The 24,003-nt window shown below is 46.8% G+C and overlaps 1 protein-coding gene across 1 annotated transcript; it reads right to left on the bottom strand.

The window, feature by feature from the left end:
* Positions 1-2,061: 2,061 nt before the first annotated feature.
* LOC106648840 lies at positions 2,062-21,273 on the bottom strand. The gene is made up of 3 exons (XM_014365960.2): positions 20,327-21,273; positions 8,863-9,009; positions 2,062-4,024 (listed from the first exon to the last, which is right to left on the bottom strand). Exons 1-3 carry the CDS (start codon positions 20,558-20,560, stop codon positions 3,092-3,094), a joined length of 1,314 nt encoding a protein of 437 aa, XP_014221446.1. The 5' UTR covers positions 20,561-21,273; the 3' UTR covers positions 2,062-3,091.
* Positions 21,274-24,003: the final 2,730 nt, after the last annotated feature.

Here is a 24,003-nt window from a genome sequence, read left to right as displayed (position 1 = left end):
CTACGATTCCCTTGAATTCCAGAGTTTTTTTGGAAAATTTGTCGAATTAAATTTGCTGAGCTACGGTTCTTGATTTAATTTGCATTTTAACATTATATATCATGCATACGTTTTTATTGCTTGAGAGTATACTTATTGAATGCAAAGACTTTATAATCCTGAAAAAGTTTTCAAGTATTGCTTTAAAATATGTACTTATATTTTTAAAAGTATGTATGACTCGAATTAAGTCATGAACATTATGCTGTGGTTTTAGTTGATTAGACGTCAATCACGTTTGTCAATTATAGAAACGGATGTACCAATAAACGTCCACACTTAAGTAGACATTAAAGTATAATTAAAATTAATTACTATATTAAATGGTCACGGCAAAAAAATGTACTTCCCAGTAACTGAAACTTTGTGTGTTCCAGGTGAAAAAGTCAAGCATCCTCAAAATTTTGTAGTACGTAAAAAGTGGATAATGAGTTTGGCTCTCGTCAATTTTCTCACTGAAAGTATACGTCAAGCTCTACGTGCCGAAAATGAAAATATAGAAAATTATGACAAGTGTATGTAAGTAAACTAACGTTACAATAGCCACCTATGTCGTAAGATCATTTTTTTTTCGAGTACCTTTTTACGTAGGTACTTTTAGTCAAGAGTATATTATTTCCCACAAGCTGCGTTTGACAGTTATTAAGGAACCGACAAGTTAAGATACACAATTTTTTTTTTCATTTTTTGCCACACCGAAAATAGCTTGAAGGACCTCTTTCTCTCCTGATCTATGTACTCACACACATTGTCTTTCAATCAATTACCCAAGCAACTTTCTCTGGATCCCTGGAAAAGCAGGCCATTGTTTGAACAGGTTCTCTCGAGTGGATGAGGAAAAGGGAAAGCAAATCGGTGGGTTTATATATAGTACTTATAGCATATCGTGCAAGTAGTGACCAATGATGGGGGTGGCCGCGGCCCCGAAGACAGGTAGCTATCACGCGTGCTTTGTCGCTCTTCGAGCTGCTCCGATGATTAGACACGCTTTATGGGTCTTCGGGCCATGAGGCGTGGCTGGTATTATAATACCTTATATATATCCCAACTCTCAAGGATTATTCACGTGCGGCTCAAACTCGGCTTTATCTTAGTTTTGTGATCTCCGTGCACGCTTCGTTTTTTTGATTCTTATTGCAGATTATTCGTGCGGAATGGCAGTTACATTAGCCAAACTGCTGGATTTAATTATTTATTTCTATATGCGAAAACGAGATTAGAACGATTTTTTTCACACATCGAAACATCCACGAGTTTTCTATTGAATTCTCTTTGTGAAAGGATTTGCTATATCGTAATTTATATGTAGCTTTTATGGTATATTTTGATTTCCTTTTAGGGCCGAAGTTGCACGATTCAGTTGAGATACTAAAGCTGCCAATTTCACTCAAGCAAATACGAATTTTTTTTCAACGTTAAGTTTATGTGAAAACGATTTTAAACAGATTAAAACTAAAACTCAAGAGTTTGTTATTAAACTTATTAATAGGTCGAAGTCATTTCGTCTGAATGGCAACTAATAATGCTAAAGATCATTTATACATCTTGTCAAAATTTACGAGCCGTCGAAGCGTACAGGCAAACTCCAAGTGATGAATGTATGTATATGTAAGTAAGACGAATATATAGCCACTTCTTCGGGAAGCAGTTTCGGAGTTGTGTCGCTATTTCAACTTGGAATAGGGTCAGCTAGCTCGTGCATTTTAATTACGCCATCGAGTCTAATGGAGAGAAAAAAACAACTCGAGCTCGAAAAGAAATGAGCCGAATTTTAACGAGCCTCTGGCTTCGGAAGGCCTCTCGTTCCAACATTTTAGCTAATTCGAGCGAGAAATAATTGTAAATTTCTTTATTAGAGCTTTTAAGTCATATGTTTTCAGAATTAATGTTCGCTTCAATCTTGCGTTATTGAAGTAATTTATTCGACAGTTTTTCATCTCATTGGATGTTGTGTAGGATTTGGTATAGTTAGGTAAGGCGAGAAAAAATTATTGCAAGTTTTTTCTATTCACATAGTAATACTAAGTATTTTATTAATTCACCTAGATTGATAGTTATTTACAGATGGCTGATCGGTGCAGCGTAGCAGCGCCGAAGCCACATTTTCTATGTACAAAATATAGATACAGCAAAAAAGAAAGAACATGTTTGGGGCGCGCGACTACAAGATATCCGACGAGAGAGTATCCTTGCGTCGCTTTGCGCACTCATCCTTACCAATAGGAACTCTCGTACAGTCTGTTTTCGTTGCGCAATTGTCGCACACGTTCGATATCATTATTTATTTATTTATTTATTTATATATGTATATCATTATTTAATATAATATATATATACTTTTTTTATTTATATATTTGTATATGTATATGCACGGATACACATATTGTGTGTAAAATATTAATTACAAAAATATCATACAAAAATCAGCAATTCACATATATTATGTTCGATTCGTTAGAAAACTAAGCTCAGCGATCTGTTTTTAATATAAATGTTTGTTTATGCACATCCACGTAATATTTTGTTCATGTACTCGCCTTATTCGTACATACGGGGCGAAAGTTAATTTTATTTAATTTTTTTTCTTGTTCCATAGATACGTAATTTTGATGAGAAATATTTTTACTACACACATCACACGGATCGACAATGTTATACATATATGTTTGCTGCCGCGATTCATTCATATCCTAACAATACATGTGTATGATACAATACAATTTACAAGGAGCCGTCGTGGTCTCCGTCTGTTTTTCTATATATCATGTAGCATTACGTCGAAAATAATTCTAGACAATTTGTACAGGGGGATTCGTTATGTATAGCTACATCGCTCTGAAAAGGAATAGCGACTTTTTGTTATCGATAAGCGGGTCGGTTGCCTTAACGTCGAGATTCGAATTCAGACGAGCTTACACCTCGCGCGCTCCGAGCGGCCTCGGGAGCTTATCGGTCAGTCTTGATAAAAAATCGTCTGGTGCAGTCTCGACAGAAGCGGATGATGACTCGAGGAGGTGGAGGAGGAGTTAGACGCCGTGTCGCATTGGTATCATCAGACGACCTCGAGCGGCTCGATCTCCTTGGCCGTGCGCCGGCAGAGCTTTACTATGATGGCGATGCAGACGATGATGGCAGCGCACATGCTGGCCGCCAGCACGGCCCACGGATACACCATCGCGTCGACGAAGTTTTTTTTTAGCTGAAACACCTGTATCGAGCTCGGCCTCGTGTCCACCTCGATCGGGAAGCTGCCGGGGCCCTCGTTCGAGGCTATTCGCACGAGGTACTTGGTGCCTGGAAGAAGGCTGATCTGCGCAAAGTTCGAGTCAGCCACCTGGTTACCCATGAGGCCACCGGTCTCGGGCTCCCAGGAGACGACGAACGACTCCTTGCCGACTTGGCTCTGGTTGCGCTCGTCCTCCGAGTCCAGGGTGGACGGCTCGGGATTGTCCGTGTCGTCGAGTCTCTTACCCGACTCGTCCTGATCTCGTCTGCGGAAGAAGAATCGCCGGAAAACTTCCTCGGGAATGGCCGTGTCTTCGTCCTGGTTCCTCCACTCGAGCACTTTCTCGCCGTACTTTTCCAGGAAGAACTGGCGAACTCGGTCGTTGAAGCGCTTCTGCTCCAGGAGCGTCTGACGCTTGAGTTGGATGTCGACGTCGCGCCACGAGATCGTGGCTTCGAACAGTGGACCTTCCTTCAGCGAGTCGAGGGTAGGCAGCCACTCCTCCCACGAGAAATGGACCACGCCACCGTCCTCGACGACGGCCACGATCCATTCGTCGTGGCGGAGGCTCGATGGGGCTCGGGTGCCGGGGTAGTATCCAAAGACCCTCCACTCGTTGCGTACCTTGTGCATGAGTACGGCTACGTCGTTTTTAGCCAGGTTGACCGGTGCTCGGTGCGGCGCTGGGAGCATCGATGGCAGGTACTGCTCGACCACTTGACTCTTGCGATACTCGCATGCCGTGCGACAGCTCGGACACTGTTGACAGAAAAGAAAAATTTCTTTGGTTATTTATACAATTTCGCACTTGTCTCGAGTCATTAGGTTACATTCGAAGAGATGCTTATTATTATACACACGCACGGATCTATGAGTACACACACACACACACACACACACACACACACACACACACATACTACGTGTAATGGTTTTTAAAAGGCAAACTAAACAGTGTGACTGTGCGCTTTTACGAATCACAGCTGTTGTCCGATGATTTGTTACTTTTGTATATGTGTGAACCTGTTTGTGCGACTCCGTGGATGCTCTCGCTGACTTTGGGATCAGGCGTCTCGCGAAGGTGCAGGCATATAGCGTTGCGGTGAAAAAATTCAGAGCACCTCTCAAGATTCCAGGCAAAGAGAAGATAGAGAAAGAGAAAAAGAGGATAAGGCTTAATATTGCGGCAAATGGGCCACTCGATTTCGGCTGTTTACTTTATTCGTGACGGCAGTGGCGACGATGTCGGTGCAGCAGCGGCAACGCGGCAACGGCGGTGCAGTGCACGCGCCTCCTGTGCAGCTCAAAAAGGAGAGGGTGAATAATTAGCCCCGCCGAAGAAGCTCTTATCACTGGTGCAGGCCAAGCACGCGATATACATATACCGCAAAATGCAATTAAATGGCCGGTCGAAAAGAGCCAGAATGAGAGAGAAAGAGAGAGAAGTTTTCGCGTGACGCGAAAGTGACGCGCGAGCGAGCCGCGAGAAATCGACCGAAAAGATACTTATCTGAGGCTTCCGTGTAGGTAGGAGAGCCGAGCGAGCCACGAAGGTAGCTATATGTGCGCGGATAATATATACGCGCTTAAGTGCCGCGAGGGGTTCCTTCGTTCCTTCTCTCTGCTTTTCTCAATTTTTTTTCCCTTTTTTTTTTTTTTTTTACACAAAAAGCCGCTTGCTTGTACACAAACACACTCACACAGACACGCAGGTATACGAGCCAGCTATATTTTCGACACGGAGTATTGTACAAGTGATGCTGCCACTACTGCACAAGCTTTGTTGCTGCAACGCTATTATATAGAGCGCGAGAGAAGAAAGAATCATGATTCTGGTTTGCGATATATAAAATATGGAACAAAAAAATCAAAGAGAGAGAGAGAGAAGGATTTTTCGGGGGCAACATTGAATGCGAACAGGCGCACGCAAGAGAGAGCCTGGATTAAGTAATGTCCGTTGCTGTTTTGCTTTTTTTTTCTTTCGTCCTTTACGTGAGCGTATATACTGCGTGCGTGTTACGTCGTACCGCGAGTAATGTGTCTACATTATGTGGCCGATGCTGCTTGTTGCTAGAAAGTCTACATGATGTATCACGGCCGGTGTGATTTAGATTTTTGACTTTTTGAAACAAAGATTAATTTGCCGGATACGCGCTGCAATAATGTGATCAAAGTCTTTTTTATACTTCCACGGGGCGATCGTACATTAATCTTAGCGACGATCCGAGTACCGCGAAGTCGAAAAACAAGGCGCGGAACGAGCACTCGATTATAAATAGCGACGTCTCTGGGCTTTGGCGAAGAATAGTTATCAAAATTTCATCTAGCCCAAAGACAAAGTTATAAGATGAGTCAATCGCAAAGCGTCAGAGGAAGTGATCGGTCCTGAGACGATACTAATCAGAAAGTTGATTCGAGCGCGTCGATCTGCCTTATTTTTCCATGTTTTTTTCTTTGATCGAGCGGGCTTCAGACAAATTGGAAGTTGTTCCTATCGAAGCTCGAATGCGTACAGCTACATCGTGTATGTATGGAGCATTATGCGGAAAAATAGCCACGTACGATGGTAGTGTCGGCGATACGACCGCTCGATAAACACATAAATTATAATATATGTGCCTCGTTTGGAGCCGAGCGAATATATATAGGGTATACGATATGTGAGACAAGATGCTCCGATCGCATGTATCGCTAGCGTACTTGCACACACACACACACACACACATACAATAGAAGCAAGGCCTGTGTACTGGTCCCAGTAATTACCCCCCGACAAAGACGACCGGGACAACAACGAGATAGAGAGAGAGAGAGAGAGAGAGAGAAGCTCGCGAGCATAAGGTCCCATAGCGATAAATTTTTCAGCGTCAAGCAGTAGCATTGTGCACTCACGCATACGTTACCACCACGTGCTGCTGCTGATGCTACTCTGTAAGCGTACGTGTATGTGTGTGCATTCAAGGTAAGCACACGCGGAGAAAAGATCAATATCGTGAACTGCTGATGCAGACAAACGCAGAGCAAGAGAGAGAGAGAGAGAAAGAGAGCGACGCAAGAAGAGAAGAAAAAAATCGGCCGTTAAAGAAGGCAGAAGAAGAAGAAGAAAAAGAAGTAGATTCGGCGAGGATCGTCTAGGGATCAATATATAGAGTAGAAGCGAATTTGTGTACACAAAAGAGGGCGCGTACAATGTGCGTGAATACGTGGGAGTCCGAAATATTCTCTCGCTTCGAGTCGCGACACAAAGTATTATGTGCGCGCAGTTTTTCATTGTCAACGGCACATCGGAAGAAAGTGGAAAAAAGTAGAAGCTATCGCGACGAGGCTCAAAAAAAGTGTGGGATTTTCGTTCTCGTAATGCGGGAATTACACGCCGGGCCTTACAGCGCGTCGCATAATCGATTGACATGGCGTATATATTTTTTGATCGCATTATAAAGTCTACGCAGAGCTCGGCGCGGCCTGAGCGCCTTATCGAACGTCTCCGAGGCAGCTCTCGCGGCGATTGCGCACTAGTGAGCTCGCAGCACATCTCGAACTCGTGCACTTGCGAATAATATCGCAGGAACTTGTCGCGATTCGCTCGATCGGCTGTATGTTTTTCTTCGTACGGCTCGTCAAAAAAAGCGTGTGCGCCGAATAAAATACTCGTGAGTCGAACACATGATCGAGCAATAGTCTGCGGAGCATACATCATGATTTCCAATATGTATTTATGTTATGGGTATGTGCGGCTTTTGAAGAGTTATAAGCTTGCACGGCCCGAGCAGTGTTTCGCAGCTCCTCGAGAACTGTCTATCTTTAGTCGAGTTTGCAGTAAAAACAACTTATGAAATGCGCCCAAAGTCTATACCGACAAGAACTCGAGACTGTATACGAGCTACATTCATACATGCACATTGCACGTATATGTACACAGGAGTACGAGAGAGAGCAAATCGCACAACGGCCCCGCGTGCGAGATCGCTCGAGAATTGCAGAGCTTCGATTGGCGTTTCGAAAACAACGTCGAATTGCACTGCTACGGACAGCTCCGGCGTCTAGCGCGCTCCAGACTCGCGAATATTTATCGATCGCTCGAATCGCTCTCGTGCTCTATGCACATACACGCTGCCGTGGCTGCAACGGCTCTCGCGGCGCTCCATAGGCCGCGAAAAATGGGAAAAATCGATTAATCGCGCGAGAGAGAGCCGCAACTTTTCTATTATGTAGCATTCGCGCGTGCTTTTACCTCACTTGTACTTTTATAAAAGCCTACGTTGTTTATGCCCACTTTTCTCTCTGCGCTATGATGAATAATACAGCGAAAGTCTCGAGTAACCCGAGAAGTCGTTGCGTATAAATACGTATAAACGTCGGTTCGCGGCGATCGAATTGCTGCACGCACGAGTTCATTCCCTTTGCGCTTAGTGCGCCATCGCGAATTAGGACTATTTCACTCTCGGATATCGCGTATAGATCGCGATCACTGCAGCAGCTCGGAAAGAGACGATCGCGCAGTGCTGCGCTGAAAATTCCATTTGGAAATCGCTTCGACCCCGATTAATTCGGACTCGCTCTCGCTTGATGCAATTGCGATATAAATCTTATTTTGCTCCGCTTCGCAAATCGACCACTATACATGTATGCGTCGGTACGAGCCCCCCGTAATACACTCGGCTGGGCTTGCGCGACGCCAAGTCACGTGTACGTGTGCAGTCGGTAAATCATGCGTAAAAATAAGTCACATATTATTAATAAAAGCCGCAGTTGCATGTCAATCGATGGGCTCTGCTCGTGCGTATTATATATATTATGCAGTAGATGCAGTCAAGGGCCCTGTTCATATAATATATAGAGATATGTAATATGCGTTGTGCGCGTTGCACGCTTATCCGCATCGGAGCGTTAACGCGCAGCAGGTGCTATGCTGTGGGTGTATAGCGCGTTGCATAGCGTGTGCGACGTTAAAATCTCGCCTCTGGCATTTTAACACGTACGCGCCTAAGTGCCCTCGACTCTATCGTGTCGGCGACCTATTATCGACAGCAGTTTGGCCCGTAAAACTAATTCGGTCGAACGAAACGGGGCGAATGGATTTGTGCCGAGCGCGCGTATTTATTAAGCGTACGTGTATATAACAAGGAATGTACACCGGAGCGCGAATACCTACAAAAACGCACATGGAGACGTCTTGTACAATGTGTATTCGTTGCAAGATGAGAAAAGTTCGTTTCCGCGAAGGAAATATAAAAGAAAGCTCGACTCTCGCGTAAGTGTACGCGTAGGAGCTCGGTGTACAAGATCCAATTGCCTCCCTTTTGTCGGAGCAGCGTAAGCGGAATACGTGCACTGCGCTGCCTGCCTGCCTGCCGAAAGAATAAGAACCTTTTTGGCTGCGGCTCTTTTCTCTCTCTCTTTCTTTCGGCAAAACTGCGCAGCGAAGCGAGGATCGCGGCTATGCACACCCGCACTTTAGCTACATACACGCGACATGCACTACGGATGAGTTTGTGTACGTGCTGCAGCTTTCGCACTTACGGAGCACTCGCTCCCGCGAAGAAAATGAGAAACAACAATAATAATACACGAGCGAAGAAATGGTTGCGCATTTTTACCTGCTTGTACTCGTCGTCGTCGCAGCTAGCTCGCTGCTGCTGCTGATTTTGTAGAGAGCCGTTGCTCGAAGACGCGCTAGCCGAGGCCGGGGCTGCTGCCTTCGGACTGCCCCATTGCTTCTCCAGAGTCTCGCATTGCTGCCAACACTGAAACAAGAAAAAGAAACACACATCGACTCTTTAGTATGCATATAACATCCAAGCGCGATTATGATTGTATTTTCTTATAATATAATATGCGCGCGTATGAGTTGTATGTATTTATGTTTTGAACACAATGCCGCATTGAATGCTCCGAGCGGCTACTGTACGCTCGCTTTTGAGCCCAGCACCATGCAGCACGTCAGATGCATGCGCGTGTATATGTGTGCAGTAGGGCAGCTCGCAACATTCGACGCGGGAGTAAGAAGGCGAGGATACATGCACGCGCATGCATAAAAGCTTTGAATCAAAAGAAAGGAAGAGCAAGTATATATGCTGCATATGCCCGCGAGAGGATTTATGTAAGGTGCGTAACTTGCGCGTACATATCCACACACACACACACACACACTTGAGAGAGCGAGAAAGAGAAAGACGAAAGCCGAGAGCACGTATTTTACCCAGAGATCGGGTATACGTATGCATGTACCTGCGCGTATATATATGGGTATACATCGTTAATCAGATTACGCGCGCGAGCGCATTCGAGATTGCGTAAGGGTTGATCGACGCTCGGCCTCGGATACGTGTATTATACACCGTACCGATAATTTGTTTCGCTCTTTGTTTTCCGCGCGATGAGTACATTCACGGATAAACTCTCCGTGTCGGTACGGATCGACGGGGGAAAAAAGCATTACGCCAATCGCAAAATTTGCTATAATAATTATTTTTCATAAATCCAATTGTCTGGTGCGCATCAACGCAATGAACTGAATGCGCTCTCGCAAAAAGTTGCATCGAGCCTATGTTATGGTATAAGACTTGTGTATAAACCTGCAAAGACGAACTCTGCGAGCGAGCATGTTGAAATTTCCAGTTCAAGAGAGAGAGAGAGAGAGAGAGAGAGAGAGAAAGTGAGTCTCGGCGTGCGTCGAAGCAACAAAAAAGAAAAGGAATAAAAAAAAGGTAAGCGCGCGAGTGCAAAAAAACCGCATACACGTAAGCGTATACGCTACATTTGAGCGAGTCCAGCGTGCGTCTGTGTATGAGTGCGTTGTAGCGAGCGACTCCAGGCGAATAAGCTAGTGAGCGCAGAATGTAAACGGCCGAGCGACCGAAGGAACATTGAATGCTCCACGCGCGCTCAAAAGAGAACCGAGGAGAAACAGGTTGGAGGCTAATTCGAATCCTTCTCCCCATAGTGCCCGAGTACTGCATATAGCCTATATGTACTGCGCGCCTCGACCGTCTCTTTCGAGTCATCGTCGTCGCTGCCGCCGCTGATGCTGCTGCTGCTGCTGCTGCTGTTGTTTTCATATATATTTATTGGCCTGGCACGCATTACCAGTCAGCGGTCTATCCCGGTATATTTCATGATTTCCTCGTGTCGTCCTTTTTAATTTCCTTTTTTTCTTTCCCCCCGCAACGAGTGTCCGCCTCGCATAGAAAATCCGTCCGTTGTATACAATATATAGCCACAGGGCCAGCAGCAGAAGTAGCCAGCACAACATTGATGTTAATGACGCAGTACAGTGGATATCAAAAGGCGACGGCTGTTTAATAAATTCATAAATTACCGAAGCGCATACTTTTGCTGCTGCTGCTGCGCACACCCAGAGATGCTCTTTTTAACATACTTGATTTACCGCAATTATAATCCTTGTGTGCAGCAACAGCAGCAGCATCTCAGGGACGGTTTGTCTTTCTTTTATTTTTCTCTCTCTCTCTCTCTCTCCCTGACTCGGCGCTCACTCGGCCGACCAAGGTCTTTTCTGTTCGCTGCGCTCTGCAGTACTGCCCTTTTTGTCGCTTACTTTTTACTCCGTGCTCGCTTACATCTTACGGCCGCGTATATACCTACACGCCGTATAAAACTCCGACTCGAGCAACGAGTGTTTGAGCGCAGCTTTTTCTTTCGATTCGCGAGCTCTCGCTGCTCCGACTCGGGGGAATTATTTCGCCAACACTGACTCGTCGTCGTCGTCGTCGCCGCCGCCGCCAATGTGCGTCGTCGTTGTAAGATTTTACGCGCGACAGGAAAAATTTAGCGCGTGATTATTCCGAAGATGCGATGCGATGCAAGTTTTTACGATCGCCTTCGGTATATATTACGCGGCTCGACGAAAGTCGAGATGCTGCGGGATACATGCGCCTTTCCACGCTCGACGATCATCAAAGCTCGCGTATATAGTGAAAAGGTCGTCGGCCTAATTGTTTATCGACTTCGCGCTTGCCTCCGCGCACGTATGCTACACACACTCGTACGTGTGACGAGGAATTTCAAACTATGTGTACGTGTGCCTTACTTCGCGTGCTCGAACCGTCGTATAACGTTACGATCGCAGCGCGTTTGTAATTTGATTCTCTGCGTTGCTGCGAACCCAACTACTACTAATACAACTACGAGCGGGGCTTTGCATTAAAAGACGGAATAATTATCCTGCGTACGTTTACATACATGTCTGCAGTCCGAAAATTTATGTTACGATCGCAGCGGCGCGCGCGACGAGCTTGACTCTCGCGATAATCGATCGATCTCGCGCCAGCCTGATTTTTAAGGCGTCTTGAAAAAACCGAGGATGAGTCTTTTATTTTTCAACTTTTAATTTTTAAAGCCATTCCGGAAACTTTGCGAGCAAAAGCGAGCTCGTAAAGTTTATTTTTTTGAAAATTTACGCGCGCACGCTCGATTGTCGGCTGTATACGGGTAATCCTCGTAAAGCTACGCCAGCTTCGAATAAATGAAAAAAGGAAAAAAAAGGAAGGTGGAAAAAAGCAAAAATGGAACACTCGGCAGACGATGTCGACGAGTTTGGACCATTAACGAACTGCTTCTACTGCTGCTGTACATTTATTTTTCCAAAGTGTGACGCTCGCGCGAAAAAAAGTTGGGAATGAAAAGAGCACGAGCGGCGTAAGTCGAATTTATCGCGCGTATGAAAAGCACATCGCAAGAGCACGTATACGTCTAATCATCGTTAATATTTTTCGCAACTAAATCGCAAACTCAGATTCGGCTCCAGGTCGGTCCCTGTAATATTTCACTCGAAGCTAGGTGGTTATTATCGATCGAAAAAAGCAGGAACGCACGCGGAATACTCTACTAATACACGCGTTGTTTAATGAGAAAATTTGGAGCCAGATGTATCGGTAATTAATGTTGCGCTCTTTAATACGGGCGTAGGCTGCGCGTCGTTCGAACCGGTATTCACGGCCTCCGACGCGCACGTTTACACGCCTTGCAGCCCATACAGAAGAGCTGCCTTGGTATAATTTGCGAGAAAGATAAATGAAAAGGAAAAAGAAGACTCGTCAAAATCATCGTTTGACTTTGCTTTTTCTTTCTTCTAAGTATACGTAGCAGCTTGCGCAGCGCACACACATATAATACATACATATTACAGCTACCCTACAAGCAGAAATAAGCAGAATTATAAAAGGAGAGCCGAGCCGGAGAAAAAAATGTCTTTGAGCGAGGGTGTGAGTCGAGTCTGCGCGAGGAAAGATTTACGAGGCGCGATATCGGGAGACGACGACGAGGACGACGACTCGATAGTCATCGGATTAACGACGTGTGCAGTGCCCGAATAATTACATGCCATATATACTTAGGGGAGGTAGTTTTGGATACAGAGGGAGAAATGGGAGAGAGAGAGAGAGAGAGAGAGAGAGAGAGAGAGAGAGAGAAAAGAGAGAGCTGCTGTTGCCGCAGTGGCGTACGCTCGTTATGCACTGGGTGGCAAAAGTTTCGAAAAAAGGGCGACAAATTTCACGCCCTCGAAGCCGAGAGAGAGAGAGAGAGAGAGAGAGTTGCACTCGCTGCCGAGCTCGAGTTAATCGACCGCACGCACGCGATTTCTTTTTTTGTCCCCGGCTGGCTTGCTCCGTCGCGCAGCTATGTAGCAGCTCGGGCGCAGTTCTGCAGCTAAAGTCGTCGTCTAATTATATGTATATATCGTGGCTCTGTCTGCGCTTAGCAACTCGGGCAATGAGCATTGTCTCTTGTTAATTATGTAGCCGCGCGCAGACTCGCATCGAGTCGGGCAAAAGCCTATTGTCGCGTACATAGAAGGCGGTCGAGTCCGTTTTTTTCTCCGCTCGCCATTCATCATCGTCAACATCCTCCGATCTGGCAAAACGCTCACTCTCGCTCTCCAAGTGTATTATTCTACGCATCCCACGCATGAATAATGCGCCCGTTTCTCATACATGGCCGCGCACACGAATATATCCAAGTTTTGCGCGCGGGCACGATGCAAAACACCGTGTGTCTCGTGCGCATTAGACATAGCTCGGTGACGGGGTCGTAAAAGCAATATTTCGTGCACGATCGTGTCCTATAACTACTCGTAGCGCGCCATATTGTGTGTGTATCTGTACGACACGGCGATGTTTAGACGGTATTTCTTCGATCTACTTTGAAAATCGACATAGAAACTATTGCGGTTGCAATTGATATTGGCCGATACATAAAACGTGTGTGCGCGCATATTGCAATAGCACGAAGGAGTACATATATGCATAAAAGGCCAGATAAAGCGATTAACTTTCACTTTGCTAATTGGCTTCTCTCTCATTCTTTCTACGATTCGATATATAGATGAAAGTCGCAGACAAAATTCGTATCCGAAAGTGTAATCCAAGTGCGAGCAGATATAAGTATATGAGGTACGGCAAAAGTTTGAGATCTTCATAGTGGAGCGGGCTCGAACGAGTGCTACGATATATACTCGCGTCTCTTGTATATATTGGCACGGGTATCGGGAGCCTGTATTTGCAGATAGTGCATAAATTTGCAGACACGAGCTCTCTCTCTCTCTCTCGATCGCTCCTCATCCCTGGCATCAATTTCCCCGCATCGGGATTATTGCAGAATGAGCTCCCTGCGAGGCCAACGCACAGAGCACGGCACGACGGCAAATGAGCAACGCCCCATCTGTCCATTTACTACGACTCGTAGCGCGTGCAGCAGTGTATACGCGTATTGGTAAGTTGTGCGAGCAGGGGGATACGTAGGATGGATGATGCAGCAGCAGCCACTATATATACGCGCGGCAACTGCGTCAGTGTTTTTCTTCATTGTGTGCTTGCAATGTGCTGCGCGCCAATTCGCCATGCAGCATGGGTTTATAAGCGAGAGAGAGAGCCTCGAAGCAGCATCGTAGTCTCGCATCGTTGGCGCGTTCGGCATTTTTCGTTCGATTCGATTTTTCTGACTGTGCAAGGGAGCAAGGGACATAGCTGCTACGCCTGCCTGCCTGCCTGCGGTCCATTGTCTCGTCTGCCAACCGCTAGCTTTCGACATATATTTGACGTTATTAACAATCGGCCTGCATGCGGCATTGGAGCGGTGCGCACACGTGTGCGTATATATGTATGTGCGAGTTCCATGCAGCTCGCTGCATAATGTATAGGCGCGATGTAGCAGCGGAATCGAAAGTAAAAGTTGCATACGCAGGAACGAGCATCGAGCTTATAATTCATCGGCCTGCTAAAGCGTCTCTCGAATGTAGCGGCGAAATTTCGCCTCTTACGCTTCGTTATCTGCCTCTCTCTCTCTCTCGCCGAGCTTAAACGTAATGTACGCACTCGTTGGTATTAGGATAAGAGTGCAAATACTCGTAACTGCGCCTGCGAGGAATGCAGATCGAGATCCGAAAGTTGCCTCTATTTGCGCTAGCTGCCCCAGTCGGTTAACGCACGCACACAAATATACCCAGACATTGCCTCGCTCTCAACGTATCTATACGGATATATAATTGCGAAGCTCCGACGTTGGGCTACTAAGCGCGGCCAAGCAGATACGGCCGAAAGTCAATTTATTTACGCGCGCGTTTCCTTCGTCTTGGCGCTGCAAAAGCGAACCTTTTCATCTATATAGAGAGCTGCACTCTTGCTGCAGACGAGAGCTGGCAAAAAACGCGCCAGTGTCGGCGAACATTATAAAACGCATCACGCGCCGCTGCTGCTACACATACAAACACACACTGCAGTGCAGTGGATTGTGCTGCTCTCCTGCGCAAGGCAGCAAATTGTACAAAAAACTCGTGTTCGGTCCATAAAGTCGAGCTACGGCATAGAAAGGAGGCCCCAAAGGACGCATTAAAAGTCGCAAACGCGCGAACATGCGCCGCTCGATGCTATAGCTATATACGTACATAATACAGTCGAGCCGCGCTTGCGACTTTTCGTTATGATCGTCGTCGTATTCTCTCGTTCGTACACGGGGAGGCACACGTACGTACACACAGTCAAGCGCGCATATTATAGCAAAAGAGCGAGAGAGAGAGAAAGAGCAAAGCTGTCGGTTATGCCCCCAGAGTGACATTATTAAGCCCCCGTGTGCCGTGAGCGCGCGCGAGAGCTTCTAATAAACGAGTGTAGTGCGAGAGCTCCGATGTAATGAAAGAAAAGACGATACAGTCGGCGCAGTCGGCTCGGGCTATATAACCTGAATGTTGGCGCAGTAATTGCAAAAGAGCAGCAATGGCAGTTGGTGTTATCGGCAAAGCGAGAAAGAGAGAGAGAGAGAGAGAGAGAGAGAGAGAGAGAGATAGAGAGAGCCAGAGAGAAAGAGAAAAAGAGAAACAGGATGAGAGAAATTTATATCTATCTTGATCGTCGTCATTGTCGTCGTTGTACTGCTAGCTACATTATACGAGTCGTATTTTTTCTCGCTCGCTCTCCTTTCCTCTCTAAAAAGGCAGCATATCGCATGGCACGCATGCATGTGTATATACGCGCCGTACGAGCATCAGCAAGAGCGATAATGACTCGGCGGCGCTCGCACGAGAGCCTAGTACAGAGCAGGCGGGGGAGGCGTCGTATCGAGCGCGTCCGCCATCTATGCAAAGGGATGAGTTTAGACTTGACGAGCTTTTGTGCGCTACAGCGAGCGTCGAGCGATGATTTAGTGGGCTATTGTGTATATGCTGCAGACTCGTCGACGTATATACGTATATACACGTAGCGTCTATTGCGTAATGGTTGGGGCTGGAGCCCGAATTGAAATGCAGATTACATATACGACTACTCGGTGGATTTGCGTGAATAATTGTGTAACCCACGTGCACCGAATCCACAATTTACCCTATCGCGCCTTTCTTTCTCGCTCTTTCTCTCTCGATCTCGACTCTTCAGTTCTCTCTCTCTCTTTTTCTCGTGCGAGGCGCTTTCTTCGCTAGCTTTTTATGCTCTTACATGCATACCTGCGCGTCTCCGTGAGCTGACTATGTATATTTATACCATTTTATACATATAATATTGTCGCGTAACCGTTAAAACTTTAGAAATTTTGCAAACGTGATGTTGCGTACACGAATAGAAAACAAAAGCAGAATATCCAGCTGCACGTATACGAATGTACATTTACACGAATTCTCTATACGTTTATTGCGCAATCGATTTATATATGCACGCGGCGTTTCTCTCGATGTGTGTACGAGACGCAAAACGCGATGCGCCAGATCTGCAACGAGCACGACCGTAACTCGTTTCGTCCTTTTCAAAATCTACCTGTGTGTCTGGCCCTGCTCGTTCGTGTGTGACTGTGTAAATGTATATCGAAAATCAGCTACACTGCCGAGAGAGAGAGAGAGAGAGAGAGAGCGACTTTGTAATACACCGCGCCGAGATATCTCTTTCGTCGAGTCGTAATGTAAATTTTGTCGCAGTGCACCGTCGATTGTTGTGTGTATGGGATCGTTAAATTGCCCCGAGGGTTCCTTCTCGCGTGCATAATAGCCCGATACAACGCGTGCACACTGCACTCGACTGCAGCTCGCATGTACAATGTATTACCGACGTTGATTGAGCGATTTGTTCGCGAGCGACGACGAGCTTTTCGCTAAATTTTCGCCGTTCGCCCGTACGTACGCGTGCTTGTGCGCAACACACGAGCACGGAGAGAAAGCCTCTCGCGAGTTACATACGCACAGCTCGCACACGAGAGCGTTTCTCGTTGGGCTTTTTTCGGCCTCGCCGATGCCGAATGTGTAATCGCACTCCGTTATTATATACGAAGCTCGCGCACAGCTATAAGGATATCGAAAGGCCGTTATTATCGCGGAAAAGAGCCGAGAAGAGATCGTACGGACACACACGGCCGAAAGAGCTGTCATTATATAAGAATGAGCCGAAAGGAGTGCGAGCTCGGCCACAGCGAGGAGCGTACAACGTAGCGTTCGACACAATGCGAGGTGCGCGTGGAAAGAGCAGATATTGTCACCTCGCGACACAAGTTGGTCGAGTCGAGATCAAAAGTCTATATAATTCGCTGCTTCCGGTGTGCGTGCGTGTGTACGAGCAGAGAGAGCTACGGGGCCAGCCGCGAGTTGCGCAACCTTTTTACGATCGCGTCTTCGCCGAAAATCTAAGCGAGCTCGGGCTGTAGCCATCTCGAGTCTCGACGGCGCTCTGTAATAATGACGGGGCTCCGAAAAAGCACAACCAGTCCTGCCTATATCCATATACCCGTAGGTATATACGCACGTGTGCTCCGGCCGCGCGCTCTTTAATTACCGAGCACGAGTTCTCGTAGCTGTGTACACTGCTCCGATGTGCCGCTGTCTGTTTGTAGGGGGGCTGCCTGCACCAAGAGAGGAGCAAGAAAATCAATGAGAAGAAGACGAAGAAGAAGAAGAAGAAGAAGCGCAAGGACAAGAAACCAAGGAAGCTATATAACGCCGCGATCCCGTCTCTCACTTTTATTCTTTCTCTAGGCCGATCATAAATCTTTTTTTGCTCGTCCGTCTAATGATCGCGAGCGAGCTATTAGTGCTTCGCGGCGTACTCTTCGTGTTATTCTCCTCGCTCGCCATCTCTCTCTCTCTCTCTCTCTCTTTTCACCTCGCGTAGTCCACCAAAAAGAAACCTACGTGTGTTTGCGTACTGCTACGTCCATGCGCGCATCCGTAAAGCTTGAAACTTGGCCCCGCTCGAACTGTGCGAGTCGAATGTTTGGACTCGCACTGTAATGTTTGTTTTAGTCAACGCTTGCGACGAAATAGACAGAAAAAGAGAGAGAGAGAGAGAGAGTTTAAGCATATAGGACATGTATGTACAGTAACGGTGTACATATTCTCCATATATATAATATGCGGCTGTAGTGCGGCCGCGTGCGTACGCTTGGATTAATAAATACTCGCATATTCGTGTTTATCACTCACGTTGCGAATAGCTCTACGTATAATACGGCTTCGCGAGCATAACTTTATCTTTAAAGCTTTCGGTACGAGGTGGGCTGCGGAGCGGCGCAATGAATGTAGCATATGCATGGCAGCATCGACTACCTACGGCCTGCATACATGTACGCTTCAAAACGAGCCTTTTACATTGGTCATTACGATTGCAATTACACGTGGTATTATGCGTAATACAAATAAACACATTCGCGCATCATATTATAGACTCGTTTTTGCAGCTGAGCAAATGCGCCAGCGGCACTCGTAACTTTGCGCTCTTTCTCGTGCTCTTTTTTTGGAGCTCTGCAAATACGATCGGTTTTGTTTTGTTTCGTTTTATTTTTTTTTTTTTCAATAATATAAAACCCGCTTATGTGTGTGTATACAACAGCTCTACGTAGGCGCGCGCGCGTGTGTGTGTGGCCGAAAAGCTTTTAGAAAGTCCGCACACGTTCGTAGAGTACCTAGAGTACAGTACACGACATTGAAAAATTAACTTATTTAGCGGTGGCGGCAACAGCAAGCAAACGCCGCGCGTAACGTAAGAACATAATATACATTTTTTCGAGTTTACGCCTTAGCTCTTTCTCTCTCTCTCTCTCTTTTGCTGCTGTTGCTGCTGCTGCTACATGCGCTACATTCCGTGATTGATGCTGAATAGAACATTGGGATTTATGATGAATATAACGTCGAGAAAAGAATAATGGAATACGTGCGTATGTACGCACGAGTGGGAGAGTTATATTATTATAATATAACGTAAGTCTGGGCCGTGCGGACATAGGTCTCTGTATAAATAAACCATACGCCCAACGTGAAAGAGAATGAAAAAAAGGGCTATTTAATAATACGGACAGCGCATTCGAGTTCGCGCGCGCCGCGGCTATGTTTTTGCGAACAATGGTAATAACCTTACGAGTGTGTGCATAATATAGCCAGCACATGGTTATTAGCGAGCGTTATACAGCTCGTGATTCGAATGCGAGCTGCGTATAAAAATCTTTATTGCGTATAAACGAATTCTTTACTGTTTCCCGATGCTAAACACATTACGCTTGGCTATTACATTCTCGCAATTACGAAGCATCGGTCGAACGAAACGATGCACTAGTTACGTGCTACAGGAGCCACTGTCCGTCTGTCGTACGTGAGAGTTCGTACACATATTTCGTGACAATTTTTTTTACCTAGAAAACGTAAAAAGAAAAAAGGAAAAGAAGATATCACGAGGTACGAGACTCTTTATCTATGTGTACAGTCAAAAAGTCAAAGTTCCTTCTGCACGTAAATTACGAATGTACGGTTTATATACGTACAGATAGTACGTATAAGACATACATGTTCACAATTCTCCGGGCTAGGTCTATATCTCGTCTCTCTTTCTCTCTCGAACAACCGCTAGGTAAAGTATATAAGAAAAACCTTCTCTCTCTCTCTCTTGGTATAGACCATACTTCCTAACTAACGAACACGTAGAGCAAGAGAAAGAGAAAGAAAAAGATAGAGCAAAAGAGCAAAATCGTCTTCTCTCTCACTCTTGGTCTTGTGGAGCAATAGCAACAGCAGCCGCAGATCACGAAAGGGCGTCCAGCTCGAGAAGAAGAAGCAAAATAAGAAGAAACAGCACACACATTCATACACACGTACAAACACTGAAAGCGAGTGAGAGAAAGAGAGACGGACACTATATAGTTGCAAAAAACCCCATACAAACTTGTGCAGATAGCTTCGTGCAAGTGTCTGTGTGTTGTTTGTGTGTGTGTGTGTGTGTGTATACGCGAACTCGCGCGTGTTCGCTGCGCCCGTTTCTTTGTCGCTATATATACATATAAATAGAGAGCCCAGAGAGCTCCAGAGAAGAAGAAGTAGAGAGAAGAAGAAGAAGAAGAAGAAGAAGAAGAAGAAGAAGAAGAAGAAACAAGAAGGGGAAGAAGAAGAAAAAAATATTGGTACGGGTATATAGGTGCAGTGAATATACTGTATATATAGGAGCTATATAGGAGTTATATAGGAGCAAAGGAGCGAGGAAAGATCGCGCGCGCAAAAGAACATAGTGCAGCAGGCACACTATGCAGCATGTAAAGGTAGCTACAGAGGTAGCTGTAGAAAGTTGCAGTTGGCTTGGCCGAGATACGTACCTCGTTGCAGCCGGTCTCGCCGTGCCGCCACCACTCGCAGGAGCCGTCGAGGCTGTGCCTCTTCAAGCACTGCGATCTGCACTGGGCGACTCTCACGATCGGACCAAGGTCGAGACTGGACACGGCTTCGGCGCACAATAGGAGCGCGAGGGCCAGCGTCGCGACCAGCCACGAGCAGCCCCAAGTGCCTTGCCGCCGCCGGCAGCTCGTTCCGTTGCCAAAATTCAGATGCATTTCTCGTCGAGTAACGAGGATGGCTCGAAACTGGACTTCTTTATTCGTCCCTGGGAATGGATTCGATCGACCAAAAGCTCCAAGCCTCGAGCGATTGTTCGTCTCTCCGCTTAGCTCAAGCTTTCCTCACAGAGGTCGCAAGCACAGAAAGCAGCATCCGTTGCAGCGACAAACAGAGAGAACTTGTTGCTTTTTAAAAGCGCCTCTCACACACGCACATTTGTATATATCACGCAAACACTTCTTCTACTATTATATCTCAGCTAGTTTTAGGACTGGAGGAATGCCCGCACTCTGATATTCGATGCTGCATCGAGCGCAATAAGCTCGCTTACAGCATGAGTCGCACACGTTCGTAAATCGAATCGACGCACACGCACAGAAATGGAGAACACAGAAATCGATCAAGAGATGCAAGAGACTCTTTTCTCTCTCTGTACTTCGTTGCTATATCCCGTATGCACCAGGATGCACTGCACCTGCGATCGCGCACCAACGAAATTGAAATCGAACGCAATGCCGTGTGTCAACGTCAACGTTTGCCTCGATAACGATAACAATAAATAGGTACACTCGGCTGCGTAAACACAAACTGCGCGAGGACGGGGCTGCTCTGTATACAGGGGGTAAGAGAGGTGGGAGACACAGACTTGGATGCGCGCACTTTGCCAGTGGGCCGAGCGAAGACGCGAGCGACGCGGACTCGCTCCGAAAGCAAGGAGTCGACTGTAGGCGCTCTCGCTGTCGGGGTTCCTCTTATAGACGCGCCTACCCCCACCGCGGCCGGCATCGAGCGCTCGTTTCTCGTCCCACTACCTACGCCGCGCACGTATAGTCGAGCGCGCGCTCTACAATATCCTATACGTGTGTGTGTGTGATCGCCTGTGCTAGCTCTGCGGCTGCAACCCATGTACCCCTGCACCTTGTAACGCTGCTGCCGTATACCTATACAACGACTGCAAATGCGACCAAAGCAGCACATATACACACACTCGGGCTCTCTCGCTGCGAATCCGTTCGTATCCATAGGTATATACTCGTATAGGATGGATCGCAGGGCACGTCGTCGCTACACCGGTGGATGCAGCTTATACGAGAGTACGAGAGATGCTGTATATTGCACGTCGAGTCGAGCCCGATTTGCACCCGTGGTGGTCCCCGGCACTGCACTTGGCTACTCGCAGCGAGCAGTACGAGGATGCAACGGTTCGAGCCAATGAGAGAGAGAAACTGCATCCCTGCCCGTGTGTTGGTGTGTGTTGGCTATGCCGCAGTGTGCATCGCTATACTCTCTCGAGAGCTGTAATTGCCCTGCACATCTCTCTCTCTCTCTGTGGACGTACGAGAGGCTGCACGAATGCGCCAGTCGCGATGATCACGCGAGCGACACGGACCGAATGATTTTTAATTGACGAAAAATCCGTCCGTCGAAAGTCCGTCGAGGCAGCTGTACAGCACTGCATATAATCTGCATAGCACGAGCTATCGAGCTGCAAAGTTTGTGTCGAGTGTCGGGCTCTCCCGGCGCTGCTACAGCTCCTACGCCTCCACGGGCAGCTTCTTCTTATTTTTCTTCTTCTACTTCTAGTTCTTCCTCGACTTTTGAACACGTCGCGCGCAACTCGCGACCTTATGGTGGCGCGACCCGGCCTTTGGATACGCGACAAAGATGCAAATCGGCTACCTCGAATAGATACTGTTCACGCCTACGGCTGAGGAGAGGACGGTACGTACACTCTGGGATCGAGCTGGTCTCTGCAGGCCGAGGTGCAGCTTGTACGTATATTATATGCAGCTCCTAGTCGACCAGCTATCGCAGCTACAGATATGCTCGATGCAACTTACGCGCGAATGCACTTCTCGGAACATCTTTTGTCATCTCTCTTTGGAGCGAACTGCTGCTGCTGCTCGAAGAATCGCGCACCTATTGCCACACTGCAGCAGCCTCCGTGCATGATGTGTACCGGCTATACTTTGTATGTACGTATACGTATCGCGTGCACAAGTCTGCAGGCTATTGTTAGCCTGCTGCAGCGAAGATGAAAAGAAAAAAGAGCAAGAAGAAAAAAAAAAGGCCGCGGGAGAGAAAATTCAATGAGTCGCGAGCGCGGCAGCTCGCAGCCGACGCGTTTTCCGAGAACATTTTCCAATTACGCGATCGATTATTCTTTTTTCCCTGCAACGGAGCGCGTACGTGTGCGTCGTCGCAGGCAGAGGTCCGCGACGAGCCTCGACTTATTATCTCGCTATGCGCTACGATCCGCAGCTGCCAGCTCGAGTACGAACAATTTTCTGCCGCGCGCCAGCTCAAATGTTTGCCTGAGCATCGACGTGCGCTCGACAATACGCGCGTATAGTACTTACTCGCTCGCCCGAGCATTCGTCGAATTGTTATGTCTGTTTTATACGCGTATGAAGTATTTGCAACTGCTGTTGCGCGCGCGAGCTCCTGATTTATGCATATCTATTATGACTACAGTTAGATAAATCCGCGCAGATTTGTTAACGATATATTTATACGCGCTTAAAAAGCTCATTCGCGTACATAAGCTAGAGCGCGTAAATATATAAATGGCCAAGGTATGCCAAGGATCGAGCAGCTTAAAATGCGCCGCGTGCATATATATATGTACAAGCATCTCTCATTAAACGCAAACTCTCGGCAACATGCTAATGCAGTCATTCTCAAAGGCACCATCAGCCGTATTACAAAATTGCCCATAAACGACGACTTGAATATACGTATTATCGTACATTTATAAGCTCGATGTGCGGCAGCTCGATCGAGCGCGCGCCACACTTACCTTATGTATGCGCGCGACTCCTTATCTCAATGTATAGCTGCGCTGCACTGCGACGCAGCCGTATTCGTTCCGTCGTATTCGCGTATACTTGCGAGGGATACATATTCATACATTATACATGTGTGCCTATAATAACATCACACATAAACAGAGAGAGGTAGAGAGAGAGAAGCGAGCCGCACTGATTTCAAACGTAACGTTCGATGATCGTCGATGATGTTCTCTCCCGCAGTCAAGTGCATATGTGTTCGAGCGTGCATGCGTATATCGCTTGTACGCATACCTCGGCTTTGACTCACAATCGTCGTTGTCGAGGAGTCATTAAGAGAGCGACGACGAGCCCCATTACACGCACGCATTAACGTATTTGCGGATTTTAATTCTCGCATTTTGTCGTAAAAAAGATTAACCGAATTATACGCAAGTATATTTTAACTCGAAGAATACAGAGCGAATTTCCAAATCCTCTTATCGAATGTGCCCGCCGTGCATTGAGTGACCGAATTCGACGAGTATGGCCATTCGAGAAGCGGAGCATTTGTAAAACGAAACTTTCAAAATATCGCATGCATTGTCTGGTCGTTCGGCATGTCAATTAACGCGTATCGTTTGTAAGACGAGGAGAGATTTTCGAGATTG

This window comes from Trichogramma pretiosum, unplaced genomic scaffold, assembly GCF_000599845.2.
Source record: "Trichogramma pretiosum strain Unisexual culture from Peru unplaced genomic scaffold, Tpre_2.0 scaffold33, whole genome shotgun sequence".
Lineage (NCBI taxonomy): Eukaryota > Metazoa > Arthropoda > Insecta > Hymenoptera > Trichogrammatidae > Trichogramma > Trichogramma pretiosum.
Note: the sequence above shows the minus strand (reverse complement) of the source record. Positions and strands in the feature narration are given on the sequence as shown.